The 16,910-nt window shown below is 40.1% G+C and overlaps 1 protein-coding gene across 1 annotated transcript in view; it reads left to right on the forward strand.

The window, feature by feature from the left end:
• The window catches only part of slco3a1a (solute carrier organic anion transporter family member 3A1a), a 28,714-nt gene that overhangs the window by 4,296 nt on the left and 7,508 nt on the right, over nucleotides 1-16,910 (forward strand). The window contains exon 2 of the mRNA XM_026311669.2: nucleotides 711-1,167. Within this exon, the coding sequence (XP_026167454.1) occupies nucleotides 711-1,167 (457 nt within the window). The remainder of the gene's footprint in view (nucleotides 1-710; nucleotides 1,168-16,910) is intronic.

A 16,910-nucleotide genomic window follows, 5' to 3' on the forward strand; every position in this document is an offset into this window, starting at 1 on the left:
ACAAGTAAACACATCCTTGCTTTGCTTTACAACAGATTCGTTCGGCTGCGTTTCATAAACAGTTTAAAACATTATGATGAAATCCTAATGTGTAAAAAAAAAAAAAAACATTTACGCTCAGTCTTTGTATATCCTGAACATAAACGTGGACTCACAGTGTTTAATCACTGACCTGTAAATCACATCGGACTGAAACTGTATTGCAAACAACTGTTCTGCTGTGTTTGCTGCAGCTAGAAACTACTGGTAGGCTCTAGCTCATGTCTGGATGACAGCTGGTAAAAGAGAGAGAAGCCTTTGACGAGCCTTTCTATCTAAAGCCATGGAAGTAAATCTTGCTGTGACTGGCTAATCAGAAACAGAGGCCTGTTAGGAAGGAGGAGTCATGGTGTGAAACATCTGAACAGGATATGCCAAAGGAAAGGCACAGTTTTAAAACAGCATGACTGATGAAAACATACACGATTCCCCCACCACAGAGTGTCTAAAAACTGTACTAGGCCCCTTTTAAACCTGGCTGGAATATATGATCTGTATCTGGATATGTTATAGGAATAATAACATCTTATCTGCAGGATGAATTTCTTTTTCAGATGGTGACATTAAAATCCTCCAGCCTTAGTTTTGTGTTCATGCCAATTTTTTTTTTGCTTAATTCCGCATCATTACCATGACCCTGGTTTGATTTTGTGTCCTGCTGTTGTTCTCAGGTGAGTGTGCTGACTACTCTGGAGCGGCGGTTCAACTTGCAAAGTGCTGATGTCGGAGTGATAGCTAGCAGCTTTGAGATAGGCAACTTGGCACTGATCCTGTTTGTCAGCTACTTTGGGGCCAAAGCACATCGGCCCCGTCTGATAGGTTGCGGAGGCATCGTCATGGCCCTTGGCGCCCTTCTTTCTGCTCTCCCAGAGTTTCTAACAAATCAGTATGAAATAGGGGAAGTGTGGAGGACTGACATGGGTCGGGACGTCTGCTCCAACTCCAGCAGCTGGGAACACCAGCAGGCTGAGGACTCTGTGTGCGCCAACAAGGCCAACACTAACATGATGTACCTGCTTCTGATTGGAGCCCAGGTCCTTCTGGGCATTGGAACCACACCAGTGCAGCCTTTAGGAGTGTCCTATATTGATGATCATGTGAAGAAGAAAGACTCGTCGCTCTATATAGGTAAGCTATCTTCATAAAACTGTATCTACAAAATGTTAAAAATACAGAACTAATCTGTTGGGGGGGTGCAACAATAAAAGACAGATTGCCAAAGGCTAATACGAAAGAAGGTTCGAGAAATTGCCATTTAAGATAAGCAGTGCTCAAGGAAACAGATCATTATCACACTGGAAATTAAAAATCTAGTTGGTGCAGCACATTGATTTCCCAAGACAACTAAAAATGGTACAGCAGAAAGTCAATTATGGACATGTTTGTTCATTGCCACATCAGGCATGATGTTTGCAGAGTCAGAGTCAACACATTATGTAGGTAGAGCGTACGTGTACACCATCAGCCTTTGTTCCAAGCACAGGTCTGCTCATGATTGTGCCAGGTGAGCACATCTTGAAGCTTTTTAATCTCCATTACTGCAGGTTCAGTGGCATAGAGGCCAAATATGGGTTCAATGTCTCTGCTTCAATCAATCCTCTCTCAAAGGCATGATGCTGCTGAGGTTGCTCTTCAAGGTTTAAATGTGCATTCAAAGTGATTTTGGTGCAAAAATACCCTAAGTAGGAATATGAATCTGCTGATGTATATTTTTGCTATTTTGGGGTAGCTCTAGTACTTTTCGTATTAAGATACAGAGGATTTTATTTTCTGTACACAGAACACACATCTGTGCGTTGTATGTTTTGCAAGAAGAACCTTCCAGTGAGGTAATGTTACTGTGCTAATAAACATATATTCTATATACTAAGCTTTACTCTGAAGACAAACAGTTGTTGTCTGCTACCTCCTGCAGCTACATATTTACTATGTAGACATGAGAGTGGCATTATTTGGCAAGAACTGATTTTCCAAAGGTGTGTGTTTAAAGTTTAAAACAGTAACTTTCAGAGGTGCTCCTGCAAGGTAAACCTCCCCACTTTAATTTTGCTGATCATAAAAGAAGAGAAATTACCTGTGATCCGTAGCCACAAATCTATATAATAGTATGTTTCTTTGTTTTGACTGTGACCTGCCTGTAATTTGTTGTCCAGACTACCACAACAGCCTTTGATAGAGTAGATGAGATGTGTCTGCATGGCGTGTGTTGTTTGTTATCAGTGTGGAGCAGAGACAATGAGAGGCTGAATGGTGGATGAGTTCAGGCTGGCACACACCCTTTCTGATACATTCACACAGCAGCATGCTGTGTGGCTGCCTTTTGTCACTCAGCTACAGATGTGACCTGCGAACAAAGGCAGCAGTGTGCAGGCTGTAATCTCAAGCCTAAAGCTGATTTTTCTTAATTGCCATTTGTTGCGTTTACAAGAACATGAGCATGAGTTGTTTTGACAGAAAAGGACCTCGAGGTTTGTTTGAAACAATGAGGATCCTCAAAAAGTAGTATGCTTTGACATTCTGGCACCACCGTTGTGGCTTGTTAGCAGTTCGCGACGGGAAGTGGACTGCAAGTTTGGCAGGAGTAGACGGGAGAAATTTGGTTCTGTCGCCCTCTGATAAGCTGCGTGGAGAGTTGGAGGAAAAACAAGCGGTGAGCAGTGGGGAACAATGTGGTATTGAGTCGCTCTCAGCTGATCGTCCTAATCCTTCTGCTGCAGGCATGTCATGTGCCCCCAGCTGCATGAATGGAATAGATTGTCTAAAATTCAGTGAGATTTCCTTTCACATATGGGAAAGGTTTTAGCATTATTCATCAGTTTACGTCAAGAAGCTCATGTTATTATAGCAGTTGACAGAACGTTTCAAAACATAGTTTCCAGGTCATCATCTTTCTCATGGTTTTCATCTCTGCAGAAAGGTTTGCAGACGATTTGTGGTTAAAGAAGCCGTTGGACAGAAATTAACATCTTTTGAAACTGAGACTAGAAACTTCAACCTGATCCCAAGTCTCACAACACTTCTAACAGTTGCAGGCATATGTGCTGCATGAACCCATAAAGTAAACCTTCTGTGGTCCCACTGTGTGCTCAGATTCGCACTGCCAGATTACAGGTGTGTATCTGTGTGCTTTTCACGCCATGTAGATCTGTTCACAGAAGCTGCTTCCTGAGACACCCCCCCCCCGGGACAGTGTTGTTGCACGTCACTGTTGTCAAAACAGATTTTGGTTTGGTTATGTGTTGATGTTAAAAGTAGAACCTGACATAAACAGACACATGAAAAGTGTGCGCCTTTGACAGAGTCATGGTCCTGCCCTGTAACAGTGTGGCCGGGGCAGGGAAGGCAGAGCTGAGAGGCCTGGAGAAGAGCCATAATTACAGAGTGAGAGAGGAATGCCAACCAGCCAGCCGTGAGGTTGGTCTGAGTGGGTCGAGACGCACATGCATACCACATAGGCCTGTAAAAAAAACAACTCCTCCAGAGACTCCAACTGCCTGCTTTTACTGGGTGTATACAGCAGACACAGCTTACTGCTGTTTAAACACCTGAAAAACACAGCCAGACAAAGTCTAAGTGATTCTTTAGCCAGCATTTTGTCTCTCCCTGGTTAAAATATGTTTACTGGCATCATGAAGGCTGTTTTTAGGAGTGGTGCATGTTCTTCTTAAAAGGAAATACTCCAGGGTTCTCAAGCAATCGCTTTAAATACAAACACAAATTTTCTATTGGATTATGTAGTTTTGGTCTGTTTCCCGTGTCTAGTCGTAAGTAGTTGACTCTGGCCAAAGGAAATAAATCTCAATAGACAGATTGTGTCAACAGGATCTCCATTCCCATTGCTTTTTGACCTTTCACTATCCACTGCTAATTTTGGCTGGTTCCACAGGACCCCAACCGCATAAATATACTTTAGGGGATTCACAGAGAAGGGTTTAGAGGAGATGTTGTGTATGAGCCATTTTTGTACATATTGTATCTGCTAAGTAAGTTGCATGTTCTGTACTTCTGCTGAGTCTGCAGAGACGCTGTATCTCTGAGACATATACATATATATTTGTTAACATCACCATACCAACAGTAACATAACATGCTTAATTTTACTGTCTTCGCTATGTCTTCATTTACCGTTTCAGCATACTAACATCAGTTTGTTAGTTTTGCACTTAATTTTGCAAATAGGCCTACTTGATCATAAAGCGAGGTTTTAAGAAAATTAGAATTTTGACCTAGGGGCCAGTGGTAGTGCAGTGGTTAGCACTGTTGCATCATTGGAAAAAAAGACAGATTCAATCCTGACCCCTTTCCCTTTGGAGTTTGCATATTCTCCTTGTCCCTGCATAGTTTTCTCCTTATACCAGAGAAAAAGAATCACAAGGCTGATTAAAATTCCTCCTATGCACACTATGACTGTCTATACTGTACAAAACTCTATGGTAGAAAATGAAATGTTGACATACAGTATTTCATTCATGACCAAAGTAGTGGACTAATGAGAAATGCATATTTTATATTTCGCGCTTTCATAATAGCACCTGCTTTATCATTTCAAATGTCAGTGGTTTTCTGTCTGCACAGAGAACATCTTTACATATACTTAATCAAATTAGCTCATTTGAAGCAGTGAAGCGGTAACATCACTGTTTTATCACTGACTGGCTGCCAGAACCACCCACATTACTTTTATAATGTGATGCTAACATCATTTTACAGACTAGTCTGTTGTGGTACATTAACCAGCATAAAAATGTGCCTGTCATGATTATTTATTTAAATGCTAAAGGTTGTGGCCGTTATTCTTCAGTAACTTCGCGAATAAAAACTGATCTGTGAGCTACAGCAATACACACGCTTGTTGATGTGTTTCTGCGCACGCCAAGGCCCGCCTACTTTGAGGCCTGAATGCTAGAAGAATGATTCTGATTTAACCCACTTGATTTGGTAAATAAAAATGACATTTCGCAGTCTATTTAATTGGTTTCTAACAGAAAAAAAACGATGATTGTGTCAGTTGAACTAGAAATGTATCTCCTGCTCTCTCTCTCTCTCTCTGCCCAATCTAGATCTTTTTTTTTTTCCATTGTGGCCTGGGATAAGATAACTGGTTTGCATTTTATTTTCAGGTCTTTGCAGTCTTTCACTACAGCCACCGTGGTTACTCCAAGCTCGGATATAGTTAACAGCAGTTCACTAATGCTATAATTCCTCATATCATTTTCAGCGCAGCTCCACAGGAATAAATTTTGCTTCAGGTTTATTATGAAAGCCGATTGGAGTAGTCACAGTGACAAAGGTCCCAGAGGGATCCTCAAGAGACTTGTCAACATTCTAGCTAAAAAGCTCCGACTCCAAACAGTTGCTGCAGTAGGGTGTTTATATAAGCTACTTAAACTTGGCACATGTTAATGTCATCTTGAAGGATTAGATTCTAAATGGGTTTTTCCATCTCTGCCATAAGCTGCATGCTGAGTTTGCCTAGCAACAAGAGTTTGTTTTATCTCAAGATGATAAACCGCAATTGCAATAAATGTTCATCAGCCGCTGCTTCTCTGGATCACTGTAATAAACTATGTGGGCTTGTCTTTCCGCCATGTGCGACAGGATGCTCAGCATTCTGCTGCTGCCGCACTATGAGCTGAATGACACACAGGCTTTTACAACATGCTACAGGCCCAGATGCAGTGGCCACCCCCTGCTCAGTTATTTTCAATGTGGTCCTAGGGGGGTAGAGCGGCCAGGGAACGTGAGATTATCTTGTTTCCAACTGGTCAATAACAAACTGCTGGTGTCTCAAAGCTAATCAGTAATTATCCCAAAATACTCTTTGGAGTATCACATCATGTAAAGGAGTCAGAAGGGAACTGAGCTGACATAATGCTAAGCAGAGAGACTGCTTTTGGTAACTGGGAATTTACACTGACTGATTAGTGAATGCCCTAAGTGAAAGTTTCATTAAATATGAGTAGAGGGATTTGATTTGAATCTGCTATACTTTTGTGATGAGGCAAAACATACAGAGCACATTCAGTTTTCTAAGTTTTAGATTAGATCAGTAACAAAACAGTTGTTTGTTTCCAGATGGATCTTGTTTGAATTGGGAGGGTGGGTAAACATAATCTGAAATGTTGAATTAACCTCAGATAAGTGTGGGCTTAACAGACAATTGATTTTTACATTTTGCGATTTCTGGTGTGTGTCAGGCCACATAGTAGCCTCGAAAGGACTCATCATCTGGCTGAATCACTTCGTCCTCCCCTGTTGTTTTTGGGTATCGACTACACTGTTAATTATTTCAGTCCATGTTTTGCTACAGTATGTCTAGTCCTGTCTGTGGGATTTCTGGCTTTGTCAGAGCAGATGAAGTTAATCCTTGAGTCCACTTGGTGGATGTTCAGATAAACATTCAATGATTTCACTAAATAACCCATTTTGTTTTGTTTTAAACAACATACAAGATGTGGCATCATGTATCATGTTGAAAAAGAAAATCTTTTCACATACATATTCCTCACATAGAGTTTGGCTAATATTTTAAATAAAGTTATATAGAATTGGAAATTGATTTTTTTTTTTTTTTTTTTTTTACAGGCAAAACAATTAATAATGTTAAAGATTAAATCTTGCATTAGACTATTCTAAAATCAATACCAGTGCAACACTTAAAAAAAAAAAACTTAAACTTAAAAAAACAAATATCTGTGGAACTGGCTGGAGGCTTTTACATCTGGAGGGTTTGACCCTTTAAAGATCATTTCAAAAATTCCACAGATGATGAAAGTCAAATTTTATGGCTTGATGAACCTTTCATCCCTCAACTCTGAGTCTCTAAGCCAGTAAACGGGTCAGAGATCTGTATGAAATGGATCAGTGTTGGATAACGGGTACAACCTAAGGTTGTCTTACCAGAGCCTGAATCTGTCTATTGCCATGAGCGAGCCCCCCCTCCCCCCAAAAAAAATCAGATCACCATCTGCAGCAGTAGAGACGAGGATCAGGCGCTCCATGTAGTATCATGTTGTATTGTAGCTAGTATTTTGGCCTCAACATGCTAGGAGCACTGTCATGAATCCCTCTGGCCTCTGTAAACCTCGCCACCATGCAGCCTTTTTAAGTCAATCTGGGTCAGGCTGTGCCACTGCTGATTAAAAAGGGGATTTTTTTTTTTTTTTTGTCATCCATTGGAGGAGGAGTGTGGGGATAAGAGGTGGGAGGAGACATCATAAACACATCAGCATCAGCGATTCGTTACCACAGAAACGGCCAGTTTTAATTATTAGATTGAGATTCCCAGTCCTTCCTCTGCTCCTGCTGTGGAGGATGCATCTGCTGGGTCTGATCTTCACACAGATGAAGATACAGGCTGCTGGCCAACACCCGTCTTGGGCTTCCACTTAGCTGTTCCTTTAAAAATTGAGGAATTAAATGTAAAGTTAAAAAGTCTTCGATCAAGAAATACAGAATTCACACTACGATTGTAGCTTCACTACAAATCCCAAGCTTCATTGATTGAGTGCTCTGTAAGTGGTAGCTCTGCTCCTAGGCTTACTCAGAAGCATGTTCAGCACTTAATCCCCATATCACTGATGGCAGTGAGTGAGGGATAACAGTGCCTAATTAAATGGACTCTGATCAATAGGTGGGCAGTAATTCTAATTAACTGTTTGAATCAGCCAACTTTTATTTACTCAGTGGGCAAACAGAAGTGAGTCTATTTCTCTCTGGCCTCACTCTAACCAAACCATGTAATTTGACACTGTTCCTGCCCCAATGTCAGGTTCATTTATTTGTTTGTATAATAGTTTTTGGCTGATGTCTCTGCGGATTCATGTTGTGAAGACACAATAGCGTCACATTATTATTAGAAAAAGATTCAGAAATGGGTTAAGATATAGGTTTATTTTCCTTGAATCTTATTGAATGTTTTTAATTACTGATGAATGTTAGTAGGCTATACTTGTTCAGTGTCATATACATAATGCGGTATCTTCTGCTGCTGATGTACTTTTCAACTAAACTAAAAACTGCATGAATCTCTGAGTCCTGCTTATTTTAAGATATTGTTACTAACCAACTTATGAAGCTCAAATAATACAAATATGAATTTTAATTTTGTATCAACTCATCATATCAGCAGTGGAACATAGCCCATTGCATGGAATATTAGTTTGTTTATTGAGTGGTTGTCTTATGTTTGTTTGGCCTAAGTGAGATGAACTTTTTTTTCCTCCTCGAAACACCTCTCACATTTGGCCCGTTTCCGCAGAAAGTAGCGCAATTAGAGCTCCATTGTAAGTGGCGGCAGACATGTTGTTCTACAATCGACTGTATATTGTGTGCCTGGTTCTGGCATGTTCCTGGAGAGTGAGGGAAACAGATTGTTGGCATCTCTATCCAGATAATTAGGCCAAGCCACCTGCTGAAGAAGCTGTTGCCAGCTGCTGTCAAACAGTCCCAAACCTCTTTATGCTCTTCTTTCAACAGACCAGCTGCAGCTCTACAGCACATTGACATATACGCTGTGGTCTTTTGCCCTTTTTCCTCTATGCCTTCATCCTACAACCCAACTGCCCAACAATGAAGACTTTGTGTGGCTCCGTCTGAGCTCTAAGCGAACATCTGAAGCAGGATTTCAAACGGATCACTGTAGGAGGGCGGAGTGTCGGGGCTCAGTCTCTCTGTGTGCCTCTCTCTTCTTTGCTGACCTGGTGTTCACAGAGTTGGCAGTCTGGCCAAGTCCTCCGAGATTCCAGCCTCACATCAGTGCCCTGTTTGAAAACATGCCCAGTGTGTTTATGTAATCTTGAGCCACAGAAAGGCCATTATTATTATTGTAACAGCAGTGGAAGTTTCCATTACTGTAACATTTGAATATTACTAGTCCTGCCCAGACAACCTCCCAGTACAAATCAATACAAATGAAATACAAATCAATACAAAAATTGTTTTATTTGGATATTGTGTGTAGTTCACTAATTAGGAGTCGCAAAAACGAACTCCAGTTAACTAATGCTGAGGCCATTTGCACTAACAGGAGCTTCCTGGAATTGAGTGCGATGACACTAGGTTAATTGGACTCGAAGATTAAGTTACTGCATGTCAGGTTAAAGTAAAGCCTAATGCCACTGACCTACAAGGTAGAAAAAGAAAACATATTCCAAGCAGCATTTCAGGCTCCTTCACGTTATTACACACTTTATTGTGGTGCAGATTTCATTTTAAATTGCTAAAATGCCTATTTTACCTCATCGGTCTACATTCAGTAATCAGAAAGTATTGCAATTTTATTCCTAATGCTAAATACAGGACGTGTATCGAGCTCCTCAAGATGTGTAACAGATGTAAATGACTTTAGCCCAGGTGGAGAGGTCTTTCTCCATATCAGGATTTCTGTGTTGATTCAGACTAAATGCAACACAGAGCATACAAATGCACTCACAAAGAATTCTTTTTCCCAGTTTAATGTAATGGCTTCACTCGGTCTTACATAATGTAAGAAGGCTGGATGTGGAATTTTTTAGATTAAAAAAGCATTTATTTCTATGACAGGGCTTCGGTGTTTCAGCTCTGGTCTTGTATCTCACTCGATAAAACCTTTTTTTTTTTTTTTTCCCTTTACCCCATCCTGCTGCACATGGGTTTTACTTAAGTGGTTTTTCTCTGTATTGTCATTCAAAGAGTCACGGGTTGTTTCCGTCCCTGAATTATAAAATAGGACAGAGGAGCACAGCACATCTCCAGTTAGCATTTGCAGTTTTTTTTAACCGCAGTTCATTGATCAGTTGGTGTGAAGATGGATAATGAACAAACAGTGGAGCTGCACCTAATGAGCGTGACTATTTGCACTGTAGATTGTTTAATGAGTCAATAACAATAGTGGCCTACAAGGTGATATGTATTAAATAGTCTACTACATGTGCCTGACATTAAGACGTCAAACCCGCTATTGGATGCAGATGATGTCGTAATTAAAGCATTTCTGTGTTTAGTGTTGAATTATAGAAGATGCTGCAGTAAAATACAAACAACATGCTCAGTGAAAGCCACCCGATTGCGCTGCTACACAAAAATAATTTGTTATCAGCAGTCATAGCTTCTTATCAAGAGTCTGTTAAAATAGGCTCCTGATATGAGGTTGTGAGGCCTTTAGCCAGGCCCAACACTGACCCGCCATTTCAGACTGTGGCCTCAGAGGCTTAGGCTGAGCCAGAGCATGGCCTAATGTGACAGGGTGTTGAGGGAAGAGAGCCTCTGAGAAGCCATAGGGTGGATGACAGTCTGCCCTAACCCCGCGGCTCATCCTCAGGGTCATAATGCTAATAGCCATCGTGTCCTTTTTAATGTAGCAAATCTATGGGCTCAGTGAAACCATTTTAGTACATGTTGCCTCATATGCAAGTCTGAAGTTAACTAGAGAAGTTGCTGTTGTGTTATCAAATAACAGTAAAATATCTGCAGAGGGCTGGTTTCAAAGTTTCAATGTTTTTATGTAAGTGGAAGCAAAAACCGGATGATCCTCACGATCATCTGATGGTTCTTCTGGTGTAAATTATTGTAAACTTTTTATTCATATGTAATCAGCTTTGGTGAGCTGAAATTTTATAGGTTGTAAAAACCTTCCTATTTCTTACGCATATAATCTGTGACACCTTGGCTTACCAGAAAAAATGCACAGCAAAGCTTAAAAAAAAAACAAAAAAAAAAACACATGACATTTTGAGGTTGCATAGTTTCCACAGGACAGAGAAGCTATTTTAATTTATCTAATTAAAGATCATCAAACATTTACTATAAAAGTTTTCTGAGATGCTTCTAAAATTCCAAGAAAGACTTCCTGCCTTCAGTGAGAAGGTTTTTCTCTGCAGCTGATGTTGACGTTGATACTATAAGGCACTCAGGTGGGTTGAGGCTTAACGTCCTGGGGTGAAAGCTGCTGTCTAATGCTGTTAGTACTTACTTATGGGTCACTGTAGATTTGAAAGCCATTAATCTTCTCTGTACGTTATCGGAATAGACTTCACCTTAGCGTTGACTTTTGCTTGACTTTTACCCATTTCTTATTAATCCTGTTGGCGCGAGAGGCTCAGATTTTAAATAGCAGCTTTCCTCAGAAACTGATGTTGTATTTTAATCATGTTTGACATTTGAGGTTTTTTTTTTTTGGTTTTTTTTTGTCAGAATTCATCTTACTTGAGCTGAGTAAACTGATTTGTTATGTCTAAATTAGCCATTTTACTGTCAGCAAGATTTTTTCACTGTGTTCACAAGTTCACATCTTAAATGATCGCAAAACAAATATCACAGAGCACCAGAGATCAGGAGTCTGCAGGACAAGAGTGTCAGTAGCATTGTCCACAGACAGAGGGGAAGTGGTGCTTCAAAGCGAGATTATTTGTGAAAAGTAAGATAAGAATTTTGTCTCCTCAGAGTGCCTGAAGTCGAATGACTTTGAGGTTGAAATTAAATGTGAAAACACAAAAAAGGGAAGAAAAAACTGTTACAGTTACAGGACAAGGAGGAACAATGTTCAAGGTTTGCAGAGTCTCTGAGCATATTGTATCTATGATTACAGCTGATAACATCTTGCAGGTAGAGTATGTTCAGATAGATTATGGCATGGCTCACTTGAATATCTTTTTACTCACAAATCATGTATTAAAATTCATATGTAAATACACTTATGCAGCATGTTGTGAATTGTGGAAAATGGGACTCATGCTGATGTGACAGCCTGTAAATCTAGTTATGTTTCGCAGGTAATAAGTTGAAGGTCAGTATTTTTAGTCATCATTCTGACAGTTTATTCAGTCTATATGTAACATGATGACTGTTTGCACGTGGAAGCTGTAAATAATTGTAGTTTCAATTTTACAACAACACACCTTCATGGAAGATAAGCACTGGTTCCTTTCTTATTGTTGCTCATTTCATTAAGAATCAGGAAATGGAGATTGTTTAGCTCCAGCCACCACACATTTCCTTATTGGGCTTGTGAAGTTGACACCTTAGCCAACTGTGATAATTATCTGTCATGCAATCAGAGACAATACTTTGCACATATTTCCTTTCGAGCTTATAGTAAGTAGTTCGGCTGCAGTGGCAAGGGGAGAATGTAGTGTTTGTGAGAAACTATGAAATTTGGCACAAACATTTAACCGGTTAATATAAAAAGCAAACAACATGCTAGTTAGAAACAATTAATAATATAATAAATAGATAGCAGATCCAAAATGAGCAGCTGAGTGAAAATTGCTCATGTGTCAGGTCTCTCAAAACATGTTTTCTGCCTCCTCTGTCTTTGCTTTGTTTCCTTGCATCTTACATGGGCAGGATTGAGACGCAAGGAAAGAAACACGGATGCAATTAGTGGAATGGGATAGTCATACCATGAATGGTCACTGGGAGTGATGACAGCACACAAAGTTTTTATGCTTGAGTGCAGAAGATGTTATGAACATATATACAGCAGGAGAGTAAGAGAACGCTCTGTTAATCAAATTTATTAGTTAATTTAAAAAAAAAAAAATCTTTTCTGCCATTTTTGTTTGGGTTTTTTTTTTTTTTCTGTTCCGATGCTCTTTACTCCTGCTTTAACCTTTTGATATCTTTCGGCCCAAACTGTGGAAAGCTAAAGTCTTTGCACTTTGCTTCATCTTTAAGAATCCTTTGAATCGATTTCAGTCTGGTCCCTTGTGAAAATGGCACACACTTGTTTGGCCTCCCACATCACAGTGTCTCTGCTCGCATTTAGCTCATCGGATTACTGAGCCAACTTGAGCAGGATTAATGAAGGAGAAGGAATTCCCTTTGTACAGCAAGAGCAGGAAATTAACTAAGGACAGTTCAGCCGTAATGTAACTAACATTTCGATTGCCATGAACTTTTCTCTTTAACATCACACTGCCTTGGCTTAAAATCTCAACCATGTACTTGGATGGTCTAAAAAAAAACTAAACTGCACTACTGGTTGCTTTTTAAATGCCTATTAGCTTTGTGGAGGACCTTGTATCTGTGTTGAACAACATTAAATTGGCATCTCACTAGACTTCACCTGGCATCACATCAATCTGAGGAGTGAATTTATGAAGAGTGCTATTGAGGCTTATTCATTACATATCATTTTGCCTGAATCGTTATGAAAGTCTTTAAGATGGAGGTGTCTGTACATTATTACATGCTTAAGTGGAAAGACCGTCCAAGTGTGACGATGCCGTCAAGGACTGTGCATTTAAATGCTAAACCACAAGTGCTATGCGTGAAATACTGATTCTGATCCACAGTTTGTACAAGTTATGAAAACAATCCTTTGTGCTTTTATTGAGGGGAATGTGTGGGCATTTGTATTCAACATTTATGCTAAGTCAGCTTTCCAAATGTAGCGTGAAGGTTATGTGATGTATCTGTGGGTTTAATGATATCTGGAAAATGATGAGCCTCATGGACAGCATCTTTCCCAGCCTTTTCTGTTGGTCTCTAAACAAATTAGAGGGAGACAAAAACACTAGAGCCGAGCTTTGTTATTGAATTACATCTGACATTCTCCCCTGAGATTATAATTTATAGGATACTAAAAGGCTTGGGTGAACTACAACATGAACAAATTAGTTTGTTTTGTATTTATCTTGTAAAAGGGACCGCTGGAAGGGAAAAGGGATTTAGAGGCAGTTTGGAAAAGTACTGTATTACAAAGATTACCCACGGCTGCGGTTATGTAGAGTGCCCTTCATGGAGATTTAATATGCTTAAGTTAGGTTTTGCTATTTTTTTTTTTTTATTATTTTCATTTTAATCCTGTTGTGCAAAAAATGAGACATGTCCCACTACAGCTTGTACAGATGCAGTAAGAATCACAGTGAGAGGAAGTTGGTTATTTGAAATGAGACCTGGGGGAAAGTCCGGAAAGCAACTCAAATTCGTGGTCGCATATCATTTATCTCATATTTATTTATTTACCTTACCTTAACATCTTAAAAGGGCAGTCAGCCTTTGTCTCAGCTGTTTCCCAGTTATCCACCTGCTGATTACAGTGGGTACGGAAAGTATTCAGACCCCTTTAAATTTTTCACTCTTTGTGTCATTGCAGCCATTTGCCAAAATCAAAAAAGTTCATTTTATTTCTCATTAATGTACACTCAGCACCCCATCTTGACAGAAAAAAACAGAAATGTAGAAATTTTTGCAAATTCATTAAAAAAGAAAAACTGAAATATCACATGGTCATAAGTATTCAGACCCTGTGCTCAGTATTGAGTAGAAGCACCCTTTTGAGCTAGTACAGCCATGAGTCTTCTTGGGAATGATGCAACAAGTTTTTCACACCTGGATTTGGGGATCCTCTGCCATTCTTCCTTGCAGATCCTCTCCAGTTCTGTCAGGTTGGATGGTGAACGTTGGTGGACAGCCATTTTCAGGTCTCTCCAGAGATGCTCAATTGGGTTTAGGTCAGGGCTCTGGCTGGGCCAGTCAAGAACGGTCACAGAGTTGTTCCGAAGCCACTCCTTTGTTATTTTAGCTGTGTGCTTAGGGTCATTGTCCTGTTGAAAGGTGAACCTTCGGCCCAGTCTGAGGTCCTGACCACTCTGGAAGAGGTTTTCTTCCAGGATATCTCTGTACTTGGCCGCATTCATCTTTCCTTCAATTGCAACCAGTCGCCCTGTCCCTGCAGTTGAAAAACACCCCCACAACATGATGCTCCCACCACCATGTTTCACTGTAGGGATTGTATTGGGCAGGTGATGAGCAGTGCCTGGTTTTCTCCACACATACTGCTTAGAATTAATGCCAAAAAGTTCAATCTTGGTCTCATCAGACCAGAGAATCTTATTTCTCATAGTCTGGGAGTCCTTCATGTGTTTTTTGGCAAACTCTATGCAGGCTTTCATGTGTCTTGCACTGAGGAGAGGCTTCCGTCGGGCCACTCTGCCATAAAGCCCCGACTGGTGGAGGGCTGCAGTGATAGTTGACTTTGTGGAACTTTCTCCCATCTCCCTACTGCATCTCTGGAGCTCAGCCACAGTGATCTTTGGGTTCTTCTTTACCTCTCTCACCAAGGCTCTTCTCCCACGATTGCTCAGTTTGGCTGGACGGCCAGGTCTAGGAAGAGTTCTGGTCGTCCCAAACTTTTTCCATTTGAGGATTATGGAGGCCACTGTGCTCTTAGGAACCTTGAGTGCTGCAGAAATTCTTTTGTAACCTTGGCCAGATCTGTGCCTTGCCACAATTCTGTCTCTGAGCTCCTTGGGAGGTTCCTTCGACCTCATGATTCTCATTTGCTCTGACATGCACTGTGAGCTGTAAGGTCTTATATAGACAGGTGTGTGCCTTTCCTAATCAAGTCCAATCAGTTTAATTAAACACAGCTGGACTCCAATGAAGGAGCAGAACCATCTCAAGGAGGATCAGAAGAAATGGACAGCATGTGAGTTAAATATGAGTGTCACTGCAAAGGGTCTGAATACTTATGACCATGTGATATTTCAGTTTTTCTTTTTTAATAAATTTGCAAAAATTTCTACATTTCTGTTTTTTTCTGTCAAGATGGGGTGCTGAGTGTACATTAATGAGAAATAAAATGAACTTCTTTGATTTTGGCAAATGGCTGCAATGACACAAAGAGTGAAAAATTTAAAGGGGTCTGAATACTTTCCGTACCCACTGTATACCCTTATATTTACTGAAATCATAATAGTATCAATATAGTGTATTTCCAAAATTGTTGAACTATTGTAAGGGTAAAGCTGGGAGACGATTATCTTAGCTTAACTTAAAAGGGTCAAGCAGTTATTGTAAATTAAAAATCTTCAGTTCAGATGGAGGTAGACAATGTGCTGTAAAAAAACAGTAAGGTTAACAGAGCCAAATTGGACAATTACAGACTGAAGATTAGAGTTCTTTAAGATATGGTCTTTTGCCATCTTTCCATGTATCCTCATAATATTAAAAAATGGAATTGTTACCATTTAACATTAAGTAGGCTCTCTGGTGGATGGAGAAAAATACTGAAGGAAGCTGTACTGAAGCAGTGCTGGACCTGATACTAGATCCTGTTCATGCTCATCCCAGCTTAATCCCACTGTAAGACTTGACTTGCTGCATATTTTTTCTGCAATAGCTTTGGCCTTAGGCCTGAGAAGAAAAGAGCTATAAAAATATTTTATTTAATCTTCCATGAGGACATTATCACGATACGCATACCCCTCATTTCTTGTCCAGAAGCAGTAGATTGATAAGGAGGTATGGTCTCTCTCAGATGAGTGATCTTTTACACTTGTGAGAACCATCTTTGAGAGAGCAGTTCTGAAAGCATCCGGACCTCTGTGGTCATGAAGTTGTGGGCTAACTCAGTCGTCATTTCCTGGAAGGTGATTTCACTAACTGAATTTCCTCTTTGAGGTTTCCTGTGGTGAAGGCAATTGTGATGTTGTTGCTATGAGAAGATAACCCTCGGTTTCTAAGGAAACACTCAAAACAGAGTGCACAGACCTCATTTGCAACACCACAGGCAAATTTCCTAGTCACATAGCGACTGCTGCCCTGCTTCACGAAAGCGCTGTTAAACTTCACAGTTTCATTGGTGTCTAGTAAATACTCCCTTAATGTGGTAGCAACTCTTTCCTGTCTTGTCAGGTTGTGTTTTTCGCGGTGAATTTCTGTCTGTTTGTATCCAAGGTGATTAAATACTGTTTTATTTTAATTGTTATAAACTTTCATTTTAGATTTGGCAGTTTTGACAGAGCAGAGGAAATTAGCCTTAGCCTGAAATCTCCCTATTTTTATATTTCAAAACCACCAGAAAGAAGATGTAAAACCTTGTCGTGCTCGGATGACTCAGAGACACATATCTGGATCCTGAATCATTTCCACGGTGGTCTCTGTGT

The sequence above is a fragment of the Mastacembelus armatus genome, chromosome 6 (assembly GCF_900324485.2).
Source record: "Mastacembelus armatus chromosome 6, fMasArm1.2, whole genome shotgun sequence".
Taxonomy (NCBI): domain Eukaryota; kingdom Metazoa; phylum Chordata; class Actinopteri; order Synbranchiformes; family Mastacembelidae; genus Mastacembelus; species Mastacembelus armatus.